The 22,219-nt window shown below is 37.5% G+C and overlaps 2 protein-coding genes across 6 annotated transcripts in view; both read right to left on the minus strand.

Annotated features, from left to right (window-relative positions):
• Nucleotides 1–6,172: 6,172 nt before the first annotated feature.
• ddx5 (DEAD (Asp-Glu-Ala-Asp) box helicase 5) lies at nucleotides 6,173–11,160 on the minus strand. Of its 4 annotated transcripts, none has more exons than XM_081378419.1 (13): nucleotides 10,939–11,160; nucleotides 9,836–10,010; nucleotides 9,647–9,743; nucleotides 9,427–9,560; nucleotides 9,281–9,346; nucleotides 9,059–9,200; nucleotides 8,813–8,973; nucleotides 8,549–8,721; nucleotides 8,350–8,460; nucleotides 8,201–8,262; nucleotides 8,060–8,119; nucleotides 6,981–7,202; nucleotides 6,173–6,842 (listed from the first exon to the last, which is right to left on the minus strand). In XM_081378419.1, exons 1-13 carry the CDS (start codon nucleotides 10,977–10,979, stop codon nucleotides 6,439–6,441), a joined length of 1,848 nt encoding a protein of 615 aa, XP_081234545.1. In that variant the 5' UTR covers nucleotides 10,980–11,160; the 3' UTR covers nucleotides 6,173–6,438. The 4 variants fall into 4 exon arrangements, with proteins under 4 accessions (XP_081234545.1, XP_081234547.1, XP_081234546.1 ...); XM_081378421.1 differs by having other exon boundaries at nucleotides 6,968–7,202; nucleotides 10,939–11,159; XM_081378420.1 differs by having other exon boundaries at nucleotides 9,836–10,007; nucleotides 10,939–11,103.
• Nucleotides 11,161–13,720: 2,560 nt separating this feature from the next.
• Nucleotides 13,721–22,219, minus strand: part of smurf2 (SMAD specific E3 ubiquitin protein ligase 2) — a 48,954-nt gene continuing 40,455 nt past the window's right edge. For both annotated transcript variants that reach the window (XM_081369816.1, XM_081369815.1), the window contains exons 12-20: nucleotides 21,744–21,951; nucleotides 19,683–19,786; nucleotides 18,369–18,483; nucleotides 18,094–18,272; nucleotides 17,356–17,493; nucleotides 17,131–17,251; nucleotides 16,849–17,050; nucleotides 15,398–15,473; nucleotides 13,721–14,615 (exon numbers count right to left, since the gene is read on the minus strand). In XM_081369816.1, coding sequence (XP_081225942.1) covers nucleotides 14,516–14,615; nucleotides 15,398–15,473; nucleotides 16,849–17,050; nucleotides 17,131–17,251; nucleotides 17,356–17,493; nucleotides 18,094–18,272; nucleotides 18,369–18,483; nucleotides 19,683–19,786; nucleotides 21,744–21,951 — 1,243 coding nt within the window. In that variant the 3' untranslated portion in view covers nucleotides 13,721–14,515. The remainder of the gene's footprint in view (nucleotides 14,616–15,397; nucleotides 15,474–16,848; nucleotides 17,051–17,130; nucleotides 17,252–17,355; nucleotides 17,494–18,093; nucleotides 18,273–18,368; nucleotides 18,484–19,682; nucleotides 19,787–21,743; nucleotides 21,952–22,219) is intronic.

The following is a 22,219-nucleotide window of genomic DNA, read 5'->3' on the forward strand; positions in this document are numbered from 1 at the left end:
ACTGCAGACACTGAAATGACGTACACTGTGTGATACAGTACAAATATTTTGAGTGTCCCTCATTTTCCTATAAATAACCACGATTGTCCCGCATTTTCCTTTTCTGAAGTTGGCAACCCTAACTGTCACACACACACATGCAGGAATACAAACAAACGCAAACATGCACACACACTGACATCCACACGCACAGACACACACCCATACACACACATACAAATCCACATGCACAGACACACACACACAAACACACACGCGCACACACATGTACGCACGCATACACACACACACACACACACACACACACACATACACAAACACACACACACACACACACACACATACACACACACACAGACAGACATGCACATACTACTAGGTATATACATAAACACGCAATACAGCCAAATTGCTCCACGTCATTTATTTTTGTGGAAAGCCAGTGCAGGCCTGAGCGGCGGTCATATTTTGTACCGCCATGCGGTACATCTAGTTTACACTATTAGTTAATAAAATATGTTATTAAAGAACTGAAGTAATACATTATGACAGATTTAATTAATAACAATTCATATATTACTTAATCTATTAATCATTTAGAATATATTATTAGTCACTGATGCAGTAATCATTAATTAATGGTTTAGTTCTTCACGAGTCATAGGCACACATGATTATATGTGCATTAGTTAAGCATGAATTAAAGTATGGTAACTCTTTACCAAATCTTTTAACTGCATTTTTTTCCTCGGCCAAACTCCATTCCACTGCCTGTCACACACCCAGTTTAAGAGCAGGTCTTCTTCTTGTAATTAGGAGTGTAGTGAGTAGGCCTACATGCTTTACCTTCACAAATTAAATACTCAAAGAACTTTGCATTTAAAGGCCATTTTGAACTGCGTTTCTATTATTTACACACTTTATGACATTGCAATGTTTTCAATCTAACGCTTTTACAAGACTTGACTCTTTGTGTAGTCATACAAATAATTAACCATTTGCATAACTTTAACACAAGTTTTTATTTCTCAAATTATAAAAGCCAACAGAGCTTTTGCCGAAAAGTGAGCTAATATCACAAACCTTATAGTTTGCAACACTTAAGTGCCACTTCAGTCAGCACTTAAGAATCAGTTTTTGACTTTACTGAAAGTTGCTATAACTGTACGTTCACACCGCCGCCGCCCTGCCAACTCTGGAATCCTCTCAGGCGGAGGACTTCTACATTCTGATTGGTTGCCGCCGAACCGCGTCATAGCTTATTACCATAAAGTTGACTTGACTTCAACAGTCTCCTCGCCGCTCTCACCGTCCAAGACTCGCCGCGCCGCCCTCGCCCAAGCTCGCCGCCGGCTCTCATTGAAAATGAATGACTTCCGGCCAATTTGACGCTCTCGCCGGCGGGCGATATTTTTTTTCCCAGGATGGTAGGGGAAGACTCATGAATATTCATTAGGGAAGTCATCCCTGATTGGTCTGATGACCTACCCCTAACCTACCCGCCACTGGGGGTCTGATGACCTACCCCTAACCCCGCCCTAAACCTACCCGTCACTGGGGTTAAGACCAATCAGGGATGACTTCCCTAATGAATATTCATGAGTCTTCCCCTACCATCCTGGGAAAAAAAACATCGCAACAGGTGTTGTACCGAAATCCGACTCCCCGGACAAATCGCACTCCCCTTCGCGTGAACGCGCAAGCGAGTTTAAATGCACTTCCTTTGCCATATATCCGTTTATCGATCGATTTTTCACACAACAAGCACCCAGATCCTGCATGGAAGCTTTGTCTACACTTAAATAAATTAACAGAAAGTGAACTAGTGTGGATAAAAGATGCAAAAAAAACCCCAAAAAAAAAAAAAACATGGCAGATCGATTCAAACTATAAACTTCGACGGGTAAGGAATAAAGCTCCAGCTATCAAAACAAAACTGTTAATTTCACTTAATTTAACTGAACTTATCGTTTGTGTGTTAAACATGCTGTGGTTCATAGTAAAATATTGTATTACTCTCCCCATTGCACATGAATGTCATTAAAAATAATAATATTTAACCTTTTTTCACGAAGATAGGCTTTAAGAGTTCATCAAATAAATATTGTATATATATGAGGCAAATACCTGTCTTTTTGTTTGTTTGTTTTTTGCTTAATTGCGTCTTAAAATAGAAATAAAACAAATTATTAGTGATAATTGACACTTAACCCTTTCATGCATGAATTATGATAACCTCACTCAGGATTTTTTTTTTTCCTGTGTTTTTATTGCTCTTAGGGCATGGAAAACAAGAATTGATTTTTATTTTATTTTTTTTTACAAATTTTTCAAAGAGATCTTCAGATGTCCACTTGAGTGGACAGCATGCGGTTATGGTTTAAACTGAAGATATACTGTATTAAATATAAGACAATAATCAAACAGATAAAGTATGTGAATTTAACAAACTAATCAATACAATTATATTAAATCATGTGAAAACTATAAGATATATACAAAAAATATAAATGCAAAATATTGCAAAGGCTTCATACAACTTCATACAAGTTGCACTTCGCGTATCTTTGATATCAGAACATGAGGACGTGATTCCATCAGAATTTTCTACAGCCTGTCAAGGTACAACTGTGGAAACCACTCAGATGCTCCCTCCAGTGCACCAGAGTATGGAGATTTACCCTTATTAGCTGATAATTCTGATTATGTTCAAGATGGACATGCACATTTCTATCATAGCCCTCCTCTGAGAAAACCTAGCGATAAGTTTTTTCAATCTCATCTGAAATGATCAGTGTTGGGGGAAACGCATTACAAGTAACATGCATAACGCATTGAGATTACTTTTTTGATGTTACAAGTAAAGTAATGTGTTAAAAGTAACATGCATTATGTAATCAGATTTGTTTTTTTATGTTACGAGTAATGTATTGTAACATGCATTACCTAATCAGATTACTTTTTGATCTAACAAGTAATTAACTACATGTAATGTGCATTACCTAATCAGATTACTTTTTGATGTTATGAGTAAAGAAACGCATTACAAGTAACATGCATTACATAATAAGATTACTTTTTGATGTTATGAGTAAAGAAACATTACAATAACGCGCATTACATAATCAGATTAATTTTTGATGTTATGAGTAAGGAAACGCATTACAAGTAACATGCATTACATAATCAGATTACTTTTTGATGTTATGAGTAAAGAAACATTACAATAACGCGCATTACATAGATTAATTTTTGATGTTATGAGTAAAGAAACATTACAATAACGCGCATTACATAATAAGATTACTTTTTGATGTTATGAGTAAAGAAACATTACAATAACGTGCATCACGAAATCAGATTACTTTTTGATCTAACAAGTAAAGTAATGCATTACAAGTACATTACGATCCCTTAGAGATAGGGTGAGAATCTCGGTCACTCGGGAGGAGCTCAGAGTAGAGCCGCTGCTCCTCCACATCGAGAGGGGTCAGCTGAGGTGGCTCGGGCATCTGTTCCGGATGCCTCCTGGACGCCTTCCCGGGAAGGTGTTCCGGGCGCGTCCCACTGGGAGGAGACCCCGGGGAAGACCGGACACACTGGAGATGTCTCCCGGCTAGCCTGGGAACGCCTCGGTGTCCCCCCGGAAGAGCTGGAGGAAGTGTCTAGGGAGAGGGAAGTCTGGGCATCTCTGCTTAGACTGCTGCCCCCGCGACCCAGCCCCAGATAAGCAAAAGAAGATGGATGGATGGATGGATGGATGCATTAAGATAGGTTTTCCAGGGGGAGTCGGATTTTCTCAGCATTAAAATACAGACTGGTGAAATCAGTTGATTGTAACTCATTTTGTGTGAGTGTATACTGTACATGTTACTACATCCAAATAAAATGTATTTAATAATTTTATGATTATATTTTTTAATATCCAATGTATTTTTTATTTTAAAATATTTTAATAATTCATATAATATAATAATTTAATAAAAATTACAATATATGTATATAGTTTTACTTAGAAATTAGTTTTATGATATATTATATTAATATATTAATATAATAAACATAACTTAATAATAATTAAAAAATACGGTTTTACTTGGAAATTGGTTTTATGATAAATATTATATTTATTATATTAGTATTATGATAGATATTTTTTGGGTTGAGCAAGACGGGAAAAAACACACTGCGCAAAAAAGCAGTTACAATCAAATGCTTTTGTCACCACACAATCACTAAACCAAGATGTGACAGGGGCAGTAGTGTGGTGAGTCTATGACCTTATACACCTGTGCTGGAGAGGGGAGTGTGATTTCACCAGTCTGTATTTTAATGCTGTAAAAATCCGACTCCCCCTGCTAAACCCATCTTGTTTTTTAGCAGTTTTTTTTTTTTTATTTTAAAAAAGGGCACCTGACCGCAAAGCAATTGCTCCAGCTATTTTAATTGTATGTCCATAAGCTATGTAAGATGTAAAATTGAAAGAATGAATAAAATAAATAATACTTTTTGAGGCTTTTTTCCTAATGTGCTGGAAAATAACTATTAAAAAATGTTTAAGGTTTCTTTACATTCTTAGCTTTAAGTGTCAATTATCACTAATAATTTGTTTTATTTCTATTTTAAGACGCTATTAAGCAAAAAACAAACAAACAAAAAGACAGGTATTTGCCTCATATATCTAGGCTACAATATGTATTTGATGAACTCATAAAGCCTATCTTCGTGAAAAAAGGTTAAATATTATTATTTTTAATGACATTCATGTGCAATGGGGAGAGTAATACAATATTTTACTATGAACCACAGCATGTTTAACACACAAACGATAAGTTCAGTTAAATTAAGTGAAATTAACAGTTTTGTTTTGATAGCTGGAGCTTTATTCCTTACCCGTCGAAGTTTATAGTTTGAATCGATCTGCCAAGGTTTTTTTTTTTTTTTTTATCCACACTAGTTCACTTTCTGTTAATTAATTTAAGTGTAGACAAAGCTTCCATGCAGGATCTGGGTGCTTGTTGTGTGAAAAATCGATCGATAAACGGATATATGGCAAAGGAAGTGCATTTAAACTCGCTTGCGCGTGCACGCGAAGGGGAGTGCGATTTGTCCGGGGAGTCGGATTTCGGTACAACACCGGCGGCGGTGTGAACGCACAGAGGCTAATTTAACGTTCACTTGACTGACTTACTCACTGTTTCAGTGGTTGCCTAGCAACATAAAACACGCAGGGACAGTGCTGTGCGCCTCGCGTTTTCGAACCTGAAAAACGCGTTTGGTGTGATCGGGGCAAATGATCTAACATTTTAAGTAATGCAACTGAATGCAACCATTGTTCTGCACATTAACATGAATTTGCCAGGTGTTTTTCAAATCCCATCTGGTAGGTCACTTCTGCAACACATTCACATTACCATACAAAATGTTAAAAATACTTGTGCTGCTCAATATTTTAGTGAAAACCTGTGTTTTTCCAGGTTAAGCATTAGTGCAAGGTCCCACAAGTGTGCAAATAAATAATTTGAAAGAATGTTCATCCCTTTGAAAGATTGTATTTTCAGTTAACTTTAGTCAGGTGCCTTTTACATTGTTAATGTGCCTCTGATGTAATCAACTATCTGTCTGTTAAGGTGTGATACAGCGAAATATAACACCCATCACATTTCATTGGTGTTATCAAGGTTAAAAACAGCAAGTTGTCAATTAATCAGAGGAAGACGAAAACATTACTTATCATTTGCTTACATCTCTTATTTTGTGTGGAATATCAAATTATAAATGGTAGAATGTATTGATTTTAGCCTTCATTCATAAGAGAAGTCATGTTTATTGGCAGCAAAAAATGTCAAAAACACCAAGCTAAACAGTTGCAACTTTTTGGAAGCCAGTTTTTTTTTTTAAAGCATAACCCATTAATTGCTAAGAGTTATGGTACCAATCACCTTCAAATTAATTACATTATTTTAAATGTAAAAGAGGTTGGGTCTTGGTAAGAAATATTAAAAATCAGATCCTTTTGATTTGGCACACTTAACAGTAAACTAAAACAAGAATTCCTTTGCTTTCCTTTAATATTATACCCAGAGGCAATACAAGATCCATTAACACATTGTGACTTGTGAACTAAAAGCTGCAGCTAGCAGGAAAGCATGAATGGACAGACACAAAAAAGGTAATTTAATATTTTATTCGAGGACCATGCAATAGCCATTAATGGCCCTTGACATTTTTACAAGTGTAGATCCTTCATTACCTCTACATAGTACAAAATAACTTTAAGTTACTAAAAAAAAAAAGAAATACAACTAACAAAAAGGGTGAGGGCAGGGGAAAAAAAAAAAATCCTGCACAGCATGTACATTTTACAACCTGCTTTGAAGAAATAAAGTTACGTGAACAGAACAATGAAAGATTAAGATTCGCTAAATGAAACTGCATTTACTGAGGGAATGCAGGAGGGGCCATGGGGAACGGCATGGACTGTTGCATCTGTTGAGGGTTAAAGGGGAACGGTGGAGGGTGGTTCATGCTGTTCTGAACGCTCCCTTGATTGGGACCAAACTGCTGGTTCTGATAGCCTTGGTTTCCATAGCCACCACCAGACTGATTGCCAAAACTACCCTGTCCGTTATTGCTGTAACCCCCATTAAAGCTGCTACTGCTGCTGCCGTTGTAGCCACTAGATCCGTTTTGAGTCTTGTTTCCAAACACCTTCTTTTGCCCATAAGAGTCACCACCATTACGGTTGTCCTGGCTGTAGCTGTTGAAGTCCCGCCTGCTGCTGGAGTGGCGATCCCGGCGGTCGTCCCTAAACCCCCCACCTCGCCCTCCCCTTGAACGACCTGGAAAAGAAATTAGAAGTTACAGTAGGATTCGCAGATAGAGCAAACTAAATCCGAACCGTACCCTTCTAGAGAGATTATGAAGGACAAAACTGTGAAGGTAAACCACAGTTCTTGTATCTCACCAATTGGATTTACCTCCTCTGTCTTCGGCCATTTGGATGAGCTTGGGGTTTATGGCTTGGTTGGCCTCCCGGAGGACAGAGACGAGGTCGTGAGCCTGTTTCATGTTGTTGGGCGTAAAGAAAGTGTACGCCGTGCCAGTTTTCTGACTGCGAGCCGTACGGCCAATGCGGTGAATGTAGTCCTCGGAATTGTTGGGGTAGTCATAGTTAATGACAAATTTGACGTCCTCCACATCTGTTAAGAGAAAATGGACGCGCCATGGCAGGAATAGAGGAGTGCGGGTGCACACCGCCACAGCAGCGAGAATAATAGACGTTAGCAGGGGAAACAAATGATTGATAGGTCATCGACTTACCATGCTGAGGAAAGGATGGTTAAAAATCAGGACTTTAAGGATCCAAATGACAATTAACATTGTCCTCTATTAAAAAGTGACAAGACAAACTGCTGCATCTTGCCAAGACTCAACTTGCTCAAAAACAAGACCGATTAAGGGCTTAAATTTAAGGCTGACGCAAGCTTTCCAACCAACCGGTGCTCACTTGAAAGAAAATATGATTCTCTTTGGCAGGACTCGACATGACTGAAGCCAGCAAAAGGAGGGCACGCATCGACCAGCCGGGTAATCGCATTCAGTGCGGAGGCATGTAGATTAAAGCAACTGCTCTCGATGGCAAAACACTAAAATTTTATACAAGACACGTCCTATTACGTAAACGCCCAGTCCTTATACTTAAAAAGTTCAACAGTTCAAGCTGTTGCGCGAGAGCAGATGCGAGCAGGACGCAAGTGCGACCACACAACGGCACCGCACTCCTCCATGGTATGCCGCCCCTTGGATTACGCCCCAATCACAGAGCTCCGACCACCTCTGAATGCAATTTGATTGGCTGGCAGACAGGCAGAACTCCACAGAGGAGCTCCTTACCCCCTCCTGGTGAACCTGGACGCGTCATGCCAAGGTCCTGCCTCCAAGACTCCACCTTCAGGTGAGAGGGGCTCAGAAAGGCACAGCAGTTAAAAGGAAACGGCAGAACTTCATAGAAAACACAATATGAAAATGTTAAAGGACATATTGAGAAGGAACAAACCTAGTCCTCTGGAGGCGACATCTGTGGCAATGAGGATGGGCGCTTTTCCATATTTGAACTCTGTCAAAGTAGGAAAACGAGTCAAATCAAAAGAATTAACCAAGAATGAGTTGATCCGAGACCTATATGGCAAACACATACCATTGAGCACCCAATCTCTTTCCTGCTGGCTTTTGTCTCCATGGATACCCATTGCTGGCCACCTGCAACAGAAAAAGCCAATGAAATTCCTCCATTTGACATTCACACAAAGCAATCGTAACACGGCAGAGCAGAGAAGGTCATCTTACCCATCCCTACGCATCCTCCTAGTAAGATCATCACACCTCCTTTTGGTCTCCACAAAGATAATGGTCTTGTTCTCCTTCTCACTCATGATTTCCTCCAGCAGACGTATCAGTCTGGAATGGAACGAGTTTGTCGTCATGCATTCCCTCATACAGCCATTGAAACCAAACTTCAGTCACTCCTAATGTTCCCAGCACTTACTTGTCCTCCTTCTCGCCATCATTGCAAACGTCGACAATCTGTAGGATGTTGTGGTTGGCACTGAGCTGCAGAGCACCAACGTTGATCTGTACATACTCCTTCAGGAAGTCCTCTGCCAGCTGCCTCACCTCTTTGGGCCACGTAGCACTCCACATAAGAGTCTGTCGGTCTGGCTACAGGTGGAAGCAAATTTATTTATTTTTATTTAATTTAATTTATTTTTTTACTTCTTAACAGCTTATAGCACACCAAGATAATACATACTCTAATTTGGTCCAAGATTTTCCGAATCTGAGGTTCAAAACCCATGTCAAGCATCCTGTCAGCTTCGTCCAGCACAAGATACGTGCATCTGCGCAGATTTGTTTTTCCGACTTCTAGGAAATCAATAAGCCTCCCAGGTGTGGCAATACAGATCTCAACTCCTGAAAAAGCAGTAGAAAAGAAAGACAAATTTAGTACACTATTAAAAAGCGTTCCAAAGAGATTCAAGCTCGGTTCCACTCGTACCCCTTTCCAGGTCCCGGATTTGTGGTCCTTTAGGCGCGCCTCCATAGATGCAGGTGGACTTGAGACGAGAAGCTTTGCCGTACTCTGCCGCCACCTGCTGGACCTGCTGTGCCAACTCACGGGTGGGAGCCAACACTAAGCACTAAAGAGAAAAACACCTGATTAAAGAGCTGATTTTAAGACACTGATTAAGATTTACACTTGACAGATAGTTGAACTTACAATGGGCCCATCTCCGTGCTCCAGGAATGGTTGGTGGTTTATGTGAACAATAGCAGGAAGCAAGTACTGTAGAAGAAAACTCATTAAAACCTGTTGAAATGACTCAAATAGAAATTTAATGACAGGATGATTCATAAGCATCATACCGAGAGGGTTTTTCCCGAGCCGGTCTGTGCAATGCCGACCAGATCTTTGCCACTAAGTGCAACTGGCCACCCCTGAGCTTGGATGGGGGTTGGATCAGTCCAGTTCTGTTTTGTGATCACATCCATCACATAGTCTGCATAAAACAAAACAAATGGTTAGTTTAAACTGGCAAAACTCAATAATGAACATTATAAAATTTAACACTCAGCACTAACATACTTGGAAAGCTTGCTTCATGGAATTTCATGATGGGTTTGGGGGTGTCTCGACCCTTCACTGTGATCTCTTTGGTTCTCCTGTAGTGTTCAACGTCTTGCTGCAATAAAAAAAAAGACAAGTCACATCTTTAAAATCTCCAACTGATGATGTAATTTTTTTTTAAAACACCACAATCATGTGTTTACTCACAGGTGGCCTCCGAGCAACCTCGTGGTGCTCCTGGTAGAAGTTCTTTTCAAACTTCGGGAGCTCATCCAGGTTCCAGTGCTTCTTCCGCAGACGGTCACCTGGATTCCCAAACTTCTTGCCCTGAGGAGGTCCATTTCTGCTGCCTCCAAAGCGTGGGGGGCCACTGCTGTAGCTACTGGTAAATAAAAAGGGTATTATATTAAAACATTTGGACTCAATTAATTGGTGGATGCCAGTGTGTATTTTTTATATATATATATATATATATATATATATATATATATATATATATATATATATATATATATATATATATATATATATATATATATATATATATATGAGAGGTACCTTGGTTTAATAACCCCCAAAAACACAGAAATTGTGTGTACTATACTTCCAAAACACAAATTATGGTAATACCATAGTACCATATCAAATTGCATTTCCGTAACACTTTTGACAAATACGCCATACAGTCATATAGCATAGCATTGGTATGTCATGGTAACACCTCAAAAACACGGTACATGGACTTTTGTGCTTATTACTTGACAAATACAACAAATGGCAGGCAAGCAAAACACAAAAGGCCTGAACAATAGATGATAAAAGCTCTAGTTTCGATTGGCATCGTGAATTCTTTTCTGCGCCACGTTTTAACGTCGCTGCCATTTTATTTCCTACCGGCAGGAGACAAAGAGGAAAAACCGGCCGGCATTTTAGAACATCACAGCCACATGGCCCGACGAGGCCTTAAAACGATATAAAGCTACGAAATTCATGTTAAATGTAACATAAACATGAGTATTTTCGACGTTTACGACATATTTTTCAAGTTAAAACAACAGACACGGCTTTTTCACACGATTTCTATCGAGAAAATGGACACGAAACGTTACCTACGCATCCCCATTAACAGTTACACAACAACACACATTCGGTCAGATTCAAAACCAGAACAAAACGGATAGCAAACTGATTCGATATATCGTGAAAATGATCGATTACCAGACACAAAACACAAATAAATTACAAAAAGCACCGGATTAATATTTTAAATTATGACAAATTTTCCGACGAAAAACCAAAAAACCTCTTACCCTCTGTCGCGACCGCGGTCTCTGTCGGAATATCCAGGCATATTGTAATCTGAGATTATAAATTAAAAAATAAATACTCGGACGTTCTTTTTCCCCAGTAATGCGCAGTGACTGTGCTTGCGAACGCCGATAAGAACGTGCACTCGCCGAGCTTTATAGGAAGAGGAAGTGGCTTCCGGAAAACTGCTGACGTCTTTCTGACGTTCGCGCGTACTCGTCTCTGAGCATGCGCGTTTGGAGATTAGACTTAAGATTCATGTGTTTTAGGATAATATTTGTTATCAAACCCCTGCGAAAGCTATTGTGGCGGTACCATTATAAAATGATGGTATCAGATGGTAATGCATACTTTATATAATCATACTTCATGGTATTTACATTGATTGAACTCTTAGGTTCTTGAATTTACCATGGTACATGTCCAAAAACATTTCAGTATGATGCCACTTTTTTAATTAGTGAACAGTAGTTAATACTTAATAACAATGCAAAACGTTTAATTTAATTGGCTATGGAGAGTTAAGTGCTTTTAAAAAATCTTTTGAACCCTGTGAAAGTCTCTTTAAGTTATAACCACAGGCATTGTCTTATTTATAAATGCAAAACTGCTATCCTCAAAACCTATAAATATATATTCCAAAGGGAACCAAAGACTTCCTCCAGGTTTAGGACTACAATCCAAACAACTCTTAGTTTTGTAGATAAATACAAATTGGGCCTATGTTCATTATATACTATAAAAATATAATACGAGGATTGGAACCGCAATCTAGATTGAATATGTTTTTTTTTTTTTTTTTACATGTATAATCACAAATATTTGTGTTATTTCGTAGCTCTGATGATTTAACTATTATAAAATGTGAAAGAGGTAGGTGAGGTCAAACTTGTGACTGGTTTCGTACAATTATGTAGTAAAACTGCTTTATTGGGAATGCACTCATTTTGGGTTACATTACATTGTGTAAAAGGTAAAAAGTTAAGTCTGTCTTTAGATTTGGACAAATCAAGTCTGACACCTAGAATACTTGCTAAAAGGGGAATATTTACACCTTCCCCCACTTTACAAGATGGAGAAAAATGTCTTTCTTATTCTAATAGTGGCATCAGTCCCTTTGTTCCAATATGGTGCTTAATAGCCCACTTTGGTGTCACAAAATGATTGTGAAACACTATTTTGCCACAATACCAAACCCGATACTGTAGTATTTGCAATCATTCTTATTGCAGTAAGGTAATGCATCAAGGTTGTAACCCCTTTTAACACAGAATCATCTTTAACTCAATTACTGGAATGATTGGTTGATACCTCAATGAAGGAATAACTTTTTTGCATCATTCAGACACAGTCATACAGAACCAGGCGGCCACAGTGATCCCATCAGGAAGGCAAGTTTAATCAGATCTAATTACACACAAAAATAAAACACTCTTACAAAAAATGATAGTGTGTGTTACATTTAGCAAATTCCACCGGTCAGCTATGAAAGTTAAAAGTGTTGCTAGTAAATCATGCTATAAAGGAACGACCCTCTCAAAGTCAACAGGGCATCCAGTTCAAATGAAGGCCTATTTAACTATACAGTAAAAAAAAAAAAAAAAGGTTAAAAGAAGAGAAAACAAAGAGATCTTTGTGTGTGCACCAGATTTTAAATGAAATATATAATCATTCAGCCCATAAAGAGTTTGGTAAATATATATTTTTTGCCTATTATATACAGCCATTATATAGTGTGTGTGCAAAATGTATTTTTTTCTTTCAAATCTAATTAAATTAAAGATAAATGACAGTCAGTGACTCACATATATGAACAATACTCTATAACTATACAAAGCACCATCTCAGAATATTTAACTGATCCATCCAGAGGCTTTTTTATTATTTTTTTCACCTTCTTTCACACTCAAATTTATAATAAAAAAAAAGTAACAAAAGATGTATAGCTCATTTTCAGCGTATGCAAACTCTTAACAACAGTCCATGGTCATAGAGGATTGCTATAGACAGGCAGCATCTCAGAAACATTCAACAATATATATATTTATATATATATATATATATATATATATATATATAAAACTGCATTTGTTTATTTATGCAGTTTCTCTTAATAATCCTGAAGAAACAGGTTTTCAAGCTGTGCATTTTGGAGGCTTACAAAAAGCACATCAGACATGCTTTTGCTGTTTTCTGCTCGATTTACACCTAAAGCTGTTGTATTTCTAGAAAAGATAGAATTGTTTCTTGTTCTTTAGTACAGCGATCCTCCTTGCAGTTCGGCTGTAATGCTCACTGAAGGCCAGTGACATTTTTGCATGGTAAAAAGTTCAGTAAATTGGTACTACAATGGGTTAATAATAAATCACAAAAATAACAAGTGATACAGACACTCATCTCCCTTGATTTCCATGAGGGGTAAACAAATGCATTTTCTTCTTTTATAAAAAAAAACAAAACAAAAAAAAACTGTAAGAATATAATGAGAAGGTATGAAATGGAAGACATTTCACATCTCATTAACATGCTCATACATATTCATCATATTTAAATCTTTTAAAGGGTTCAGTTGACATCCGAGACGAATTAGAATTCAATTACCAAAAAAGTTGACACCAAAAATGCATATTTAAATGTTTTTCTTCACAATTTTTAGTCTTCTTTAAAAAAAAAAAAAAAAGAAAGAAAAAAAGATGGAACTTGTCAGGCGTTCAAAGCAAGCCAATGCCAACCTCACTGAAGCCTTTTTCATTGGGCACATCCTTTTTTAAAACTTCATTTTTTGCTCTGGAAACATCGGCAACGGTTCCTGCGACGATGCCAATATATTATATCTGTATAATTTTATACCTTTAACCTCGTCCTGTCACACCGTATAAAAATAAAGCTAGACTACCTACCTACCTAAGATTTCATGTATTCGTTCGTTCACTTTCAACAAGCTTATGAGTCAGACTGCGAGAGACACCAGTCTCCAGGAATGGAGCACAGGTAGTCAGGATGGTGTCTGGTGTAGGACCGCCCAGAAGAGGCCAGTGGAGCCCAGTTCCCTGATCGAGAGGAAGGTCATCTCGCGGCTTGCTAAAGTCCAAGCGGGCCGAACAGCAGCACCCTGTGTCCCAAATGACAAACTTTGCAGTATTTTTCTTGACATTGGCATCTTCCTCTTGTCTCGTCTTCGGTAAGGACAGTAGTGCTTCTACATAAGCTTATGCCCCGCTAAAGTTCGGCCTCTCATAAAGTCTAGTCTGTGAGAATGCTACATGAAATACTGTTAATATGTTGTCTTAATGCTAATAATCAAAGTATGGACTTAAAAAAAAAAAAAAAAAAAAGGAGGAAAAGGAGGTTCCAAAATAGTGAATAAAAGAGTTACTAGCAGCTGAAAAGATCCACTGTTTTCTTCTCTTCTTTTCAAATAATGCAGAGAGATCTGTATAGCAGCATCAGGCGTTGAATGCTGCGGTATAATCCACCCTTCCGTCGGAGCGTCCTCGTGAGGCCCACGCGCCTGTCGGCTGACTGACAGGACTGTCCCGCCTGGAGAAAGGTTCCTCTGCGAGCGCCGGCCGCTGACCATCATTCCACAGCGAAGCCGCAGGTCTCCTCGATGGCCGTCAGCAGTTTGTCGTAGAGTTTATCGTGGTTCTCGTATGGTGGAATGTCAATACGGTTGAAGCTGAGGTGGAGTTGAAAAGAAACAAATGGCATTGGTCAATTAGTGAGTCTGAATGCAGAAAATGTTAGTAGTTTGTACCAATGACAGGGCGATTTATTTACTGATTATTGTATCAGGTGAAAACATTTAATGCAAGTGTTAGCTGTCTGTAGATTTTGAAGCCGATGCAAGGAAGAGCTATGTCGATTTCTGTTTTAAAATATTTTTTATATTTATACACTACCATTTCAAAAGATTGTGGTCTGTAAGATTTTTTGAAAGAAGCTTCTTAATCTCACTGAAAATAACTTTATTCTTTTTGAATATTTTGTAAAATGTAATTTATTCCTGTGATCAAATCTGTATTTTCAGCATCATTACTCCAGTCTTCAGTGTCACATGATCCTTCAGAAATCATTCCAATATGATGATTTGCTGCTCAATAAACATTTATTATTATTATAAATGTTGAAAACAGTTGTGCTGCTTCATATTAAGGAAACTTTGATTAATTTTGTTGAAGATTCTTTGATGAATAGAAAGTTTAAAAAAAACATTTATTTGTAATAGTAAAGACATTTGAAATGTTACAAAAGATTTCTGTCACTTTTGAGCAATGCAATGTCTTTGCTGAATAAAAGTATGAATTTTTTCAAAAACATCTTGCAAATGTTTCAATGGTAGTGTATAATACTTTAAATATTTCTACAATTTAATAAAAAGGAAATACAATATACAATTTTGTATACGTCTCACTGCTCTCTGAATTTCGCCATTGTCCTTTGAGAAAGAAACGTGCTCACCAGGTGTGTGCTTTGGGCAGGTTGTTGGTGCTGGCATCGATCTGGTGAATGGTGAAGAGTCGTGGTCCAGCGGCACCTGATCATACAGCGTTTTAGTACAAACACATATGTGGGATTTCAAGTAACCAAGATACTTTGAACTTGACCAATATTTCCAGGCCAATCATTCTGCCTATCATCCATCAATCTATCATTCTATCTATCCATCTACCTATCTACCTATCTACCTATCTATCTATCTATCTATCTATCTATCTATCTATCTATCTATCTATCTATCTATCTATCATCCATCAATCTATCATTCTGCCTATCTATCTATCATTCTGCCTATCTATCTATCTATCTATCTATCTATCTATCTATCTATCTATCTATCTATCTATCTATCTATCTATCTATCTATCTATCTATCTATCATCCATCAATCTATCATTCTGCCTATCTATCTATCATTCTGCCTATCTATCTATCTATCTATCTATCTATCTATCTATCTATCTATCTATCTATCTATCTATCTATCTATCTATCTATCTGCCTATCTATCTATCTATCTATCGTTCTATCTATCTATCTATCTATCTATCTATCTATCTATCTATCTATCTATCTATCTATCTATCTATCTATCTATCTATCTATCTATCTATCTATCTATCTATCATCCATCAATCTATCATTCTGCCTATCAATCTATCATTCTGCCTATCTATCTATCTATCTATCTATCTATCTATCTATCTATCTATCTATCTATCTATCTATCTATCTATCTATCTATCTATCTATCTATCTATCTATCTATCTATCTATCTATCATCCATCAATCTATCATTCTGCCTATCTATCTATCATTCTGTCTATCTATCTATCCGCCTATCTATCTATCTATCTATCTATCTATCTATCTATCTATCTATCTATCTATCTATCTATCTATCGTTCTATCGTTCTATCGTTCTATCTATCTATCTATCTATCTATCTATCTATCTATCTATCTATCTATCTATCTATCTATCTATCTATCTATCTATCTATCTATCTATCTGCCTATCTATCTATCTATCTATCGTTCTATCGTTCTATCGTTCTATCTATCTATCTATCTATCTATCTATCTATCTATCTATCTATCGTTCTATCGTTCTATCTATCTATCTATCTATCTATCTATCTATCTATCTATCTATCTATCTATCTATCTATCTGCCTATCTATCTATCTATCTATCTATCTATCTATCTATCTATCTATCTATCTATCTATCTATCTATCTATCTATCTATCTATCGTTCTATCGTTCTATCTATCTATCTATCTATCTATCTATCTATCTATCTATCTATCTATAAATAGATTAGCCCATGTTATATGTATCAAATTGATGTAACTGTAAAAAAGTCTGAGCTTCCTTTGCAGATTTCCGGAATGAGAAACCTCAGGTACCTTGCAGGGCTTTGAATCCTTGCAGCGGGACTCTGGAGGAGCCAGTGACGAACTGCAGCAGTCTGGCTCTCCGCTCCTCATCGTACGACTCCACGGCCCGCCAGAACCACTTCACGATGTTGCTGTCAGGCGTGCAGTGCTTCAGACGGGTGTTAGACTTCCAGTCGTTGATATCGATCTTCCCCAGTCCACACACAATAAGCTGAAAGTAAGAGAAACACTTGAACCCTGTTCAATGTTAAGGCTGGCAATGGCAACATAGAAGGACTGATGTTTTCATACCTCCAACTCTTTCTCATCAAACGCCTTGAGTAGATGTTGTGGGATGACCTCATTAAAGCCTTTCTGCAGGGCCAGGAACTGAGCCTCGATGCCCCGCAGGAACCGCCAGTTCACGTACAGCCTGTGCAAAAACGGGCACAAGACATTACAACTTAAAGCCATCTGAAGAGACACATTATAACGGGAGGAAGAAGGTGTTGAAAGACAGCTCTACCCCACGCTCACCTCACATACTCCTTCTTGGTGTCCTGGGTGACGGGGATGCTCTTGCCGTTGGGTTTCAGCTCATGCTGAATGATCTCTCCATATGCATTGTGTTCTACGCAGAACGTGTGGTCTAACACCCCCGTGATGTCATTATCTCTAAATACACACAAGAAAAAAAAGATTATTATAGACAAAATACCACAAAATGTGATCAAAACTGGTGATTACAATTATCAATTGTATTTTAAATAAAAAATAGACACTTTTCCTTGTACATTAATATGAATGAAAATGAAAATGTATTAAAGGTTTATTTTTTTGTCAACTCTCTATATATCTACAAGCAAATATAAATGTTTTTACTTACATTAAAAAATACCTGCATTGTAATTCATTTCTGTAAATACATCTCTAATTTTAGTCTTCCCTGTAACCACATCCCACCTCAAAAGCTGAAAATGTTTTTTGCAATACAATATGAACACAATAAGTACATTGTACTCAATAAATTTTTGACATAGGCACATTGTAGTTAAAAGACACCTAATATAAAGTGGGACCAACTCTCCATCTCTCCATATATATATATATGAAATTATAATACACTATAATTTTATTATTATTATGATGAAGCATAGACATATTTTTCTCATCAGGCCATGTTCTGCTGAAAATACAGCCAGAGTAATAATTATTTTACAGCTCATCTTTGAGTGTATATTGTAATGGACGTATGGATGTATAAAGCACACTGACAGGATCCAAACGAGGCTGTTGTGGAGGTCTGGATCCACGGACTCCATGTCATCCAGAGTGATGGGTTTCCCGAGCAACTGCTTGTAGAAAGGCAGAGTGAAGCCTCCGTCTATATAGTGGCCGTGGAAAACAGCCATTCCCATAATCCTCCCCACAAAGTGGAAATAGGACAAATGCTCCTAAGAAACAAATAAAAAAGAAAACATAAAAGGTGAGCGTTATCTGTAAAGTGCTTGAATTTAAGGAATATCTGCTTCAGCTCCGGGTCCACTCACAGGGTTAACGGCAGAGTCCGGGTTGATCTGTAGCGTGTAGATGTCGTCTCGGGAATACTGGAACAGTCCGTAGTATGGATTTAACATCTCGTGCGACAGCAAGTATAACCACTCTCTATGACACAAACACACACATTGGCACAAACTATTAACAAAGTCAAACAAAAAATTATTCAGACACCAGATATAATTTTTTATATATTTTTTACTAGCGGGTGCAGGACACTACAGGTCATTTATGTAAGCGAGGATAGCAACATGAAGTAAACTGTGACATATTATACCCAAAAATTCTTCACACCAGTCAAATTTGGGACCACAAATTATTCAGACACTTGTTTTGCTTAAGTGTTTTTTCTTTAATTGCTAATGCGACCTTTTTACACCACAGACTGAACAAAATTAAGCATTGCTTGGTAATTGGTTGACCTAAATTGGTATTATCTCATTGTGTACTTAAATTTAACAGCTGACAGCTATTAAACCTAATTCATTTGTGAGACAGTCTAACAGAAGGATGGCCAAAACCAGTGAAATATCAACTGATTTGAGTTCTTGTCATGTTTTATTACCATTTTCTAAACTATAGCGAATAAACTGTGGTATTGTGAGATATCTTGAAGGTGTCTGAATACATTTTGGTTTGACAACATTTAGTCTAACATGGCCCATGTAACATTGTTATACTCTAATCCTGCCACTAGATGGACACACAAGCTTTAAAGGTCAGCAGGAAACTGCATTCATAACCCATTTAACTGCCATACTGTGGTGCATGTATTAGTTGAACAGGAAACAAATGGTATGCTGGGAGTTGATTTTACCCATCTGGAATTGATGATAACCGTTTGTTCATCAACGGAAAAGGAAAGTCGTTTTGAATAATGTTCACAGATGAATCATTTACGATAAGAACAGGAACATGTATTTAGAAAGAAAACTCAAATTTTGAGAGACAAACAGAGGAGTCTGCTTGCAAAAAGAGAACGCAAAAGAGCTCATAATGAAACAAGAATCAACAATGACTTTGCTTTTCGGTGATGATGAGAACTGAGGGATTTGAAATGTTGTAAAAGCAACTCAGAGATGTCTGTGTTTTTATTACTCAACAGCTGAGTAAGGTATTTTATTGAACAGATTAATTGCCATATGTAGCTCTCTAACAGAGTTCATTTTAAAGCGCATTATCTATAGTGAAGAGTCGTAATCATCACAGTCAGCCAGAGCCGAAGCACAATGTTCTTTATATCTGCTTTTTAACCACTAGAGGGCCAAAAGTTACATGAATGTTTTTGCTTTGAGTCAAACTCATACCTAGCGACTCCACCATAGTCGAGACCTTCCTCTCCTCTGAACTTGACCATTAACCTCTTCCACAGGTCCTTCGGCCTCATCTTCATCACCTGCCGGTATGATTCCTGAGGAAATAGTAGAGACACAGAGTTGAAATTTATGAAGCGTTACAGAAAGGTCACAAATCTACTTCTGCATTATACAGACTTGTAAATACTCGGTTGACAAACTCATTTCAAACTTCTTTTACTTCACATAATTGTCAAGGGTCATAAACAAAATTGTATATGCTGGTGTTATTTTAGTATCATTGAGATACTATTATAGATTTTATTAATAGTTTGAATAATTTCATTTTTTTTTTGTTAAAGCTTTTGTTGTGTGTTTTTGTCATTTTTATTAGCTATTGTTGTTTAAATAGTTTGAATTCATTTTTAATTCAGTTTTAGTTTTATTTGTTATAATACATCAATGAAAATGAGAAACGATTCCTTGGCAACTAGCTTCAATAGAATAAGTTTAATTTATTCGTTTAAACAATTAATTATATTTCAGTTAATGTTTATTTTATTTCAAGTACGAAAAAAAAGGAAGTTTAATTGTACTTTTATTTAACTATAATAACCCTGGTATCTGCACAAGAGCAGAAAACACAATAAATAAAAACGAGCGCAGCGTGTTGGAATGCAGCATCCAGAAATGCCTGTGTGTATCCAGCTCAACACCCTTAAACACCCCAAAGCAGATGACCAAACAGACACACAGACCAAAAACACTCAAGCTGAGCGAGGGGGGGATTAATGTTTTTCCAACAGGCCTGAGACGAGCCTCAGAAGTGTGTGCAGTATGTCACACACATTAGCTGAACTCAGCGTGGTGTTTGCTGCATGCTAATGAGGTTTAACATCACGTCTGATGCATCATGGCTTTTTCCACACGTAAATTGCTTTGTGGGTGATACCCAGCTGAGTTCAAAGGCTTTAGGAACGCTAAAGATTAACCAGGCCTTAGGGCTTTGAAATATCTCTATTACAGGCTGGTTCAGATTGACAGGTGTTACTGGTGCAATTAACAGCCTCGAACAACAACAGAGATCCCCTCTGCCTCCATGCTCACGAGTGAAGGATTCAACGAGGATTCTGCTGCTTTGTGATTGGTTCAGTGGTTGCAGGGCGCACAAAAAACAAACAAACAAACAAACAAACAAACAAACCCCAATAAAAATAGCCCAAAGAAATGGAAAATGTGAGGGTTTTATTTGTTTTGGCCACTTGACTCTATTGGATAGACATGCAGAAGAGAGAATAAAAATGTTGGTGAAAAGAGGCAGGAACGGGACGGTGAAAAAAGATCATGAGGTGGATTTGAATTTGTGCCACATGGATGATGACGACAATAAATGAGTCAGTATTTTAGCCTTGTTTTACTGTAAAAAAAAAAAAATCGAAACACAAAAGGACATGCTTTTTCATAGTTTTTATTTGCCAATGGAATAAAATTGAAAGGTAATTTAGTTTATTTTTCAATATTCCTTCTAGTGTGAAAAGTATTTATTTTGAGTTTGATTTTTACTGTGTTCTAATTCCAAAATGAAACATTTAGAATCTATGTGGCTACAATGGCTGATGATGAAGTTTGGTGTCTGTAAGACTTTTTTTTTTTTAAAGAAGTCTCTCAAGCTCACAGAGGCTGCAGTTATTTGATCAAAAATACAGTATAAACTAATATTGTGGAATTTTTGTCCTGTGATACATTTGGTTTCAGGATACTCTGATAAATAGAAAGTTGAAAAGAACAGTCTTTATTGATTCAGAAATCTTTTGCAACAGTATAAATGTCTGTTACTTTTGATCAATTGAATGCATTCTTGCTGAATACAAGTATTACTTTTTCAAAAAAAGAAAGAAAAAAATCTTACTGACCCCAAACTTTTAAATGGCAGTGTAGATACATATTGAATATGGTCAAAAGGCTATAAGCTGTGTTTAATGTTTGCTAATATATTTCCAAACTGATTATTTGCTGCTGGAAAAGAATCCATTCATCAGAGTTTGGATTGTTTGGACGGATGTTCGTTCTCACCTCAAAGATCTCCTCACGCGAGACCTCGATGCGACAGTGTCCCGCCTGAGGCTGCTGCTGGGACAGCTCCTGTCTCAGGATCTTCAGTTTCTGCACCAGGTCTCGCTTGTACTTGGGCACCGTGAGACATTCGGGGTCCTCGGGGAGATTTCCGGGAGATATGGGAGATATGACCGACTGAGCCTCCTGCTTCAGCTGTCCAGGGCGACTGCGGAGAAAGAGCGAGGGGGAATAAAAAGAGATGAAACGTTCTGCATGCATAAACACTGACCCCATCTTCACCCTCGATGCTAGAGCAGTGTACAGGTCACGACAGAGACGGATAAAATGAGCTTCTAAAGGAAATTTCTCTTCACAAGCTCCAGTATGGTCCGTAACTGATATAATGCTGAATACACAGTCGGCTCCAAAAGTATCTGGACACTTTTGAACACTTAACGACACTTAAAATGTTAAATGTAATTGCATTAGATTGT

Source organism: Scardinius erythrophthalmus (assembly GCF_964197995.2).
Source record: "Scardinius erythrophthalmus genome assembly, chromosome: 1".
Classification (NCBI taxonomy): domain Eukaryota; kingdom Metazoa; phylum Chordata; class Actinopteri; order Cypriniformes; family Leuciscidae; genus Scardinius; species Scardinius erythrophthalmus.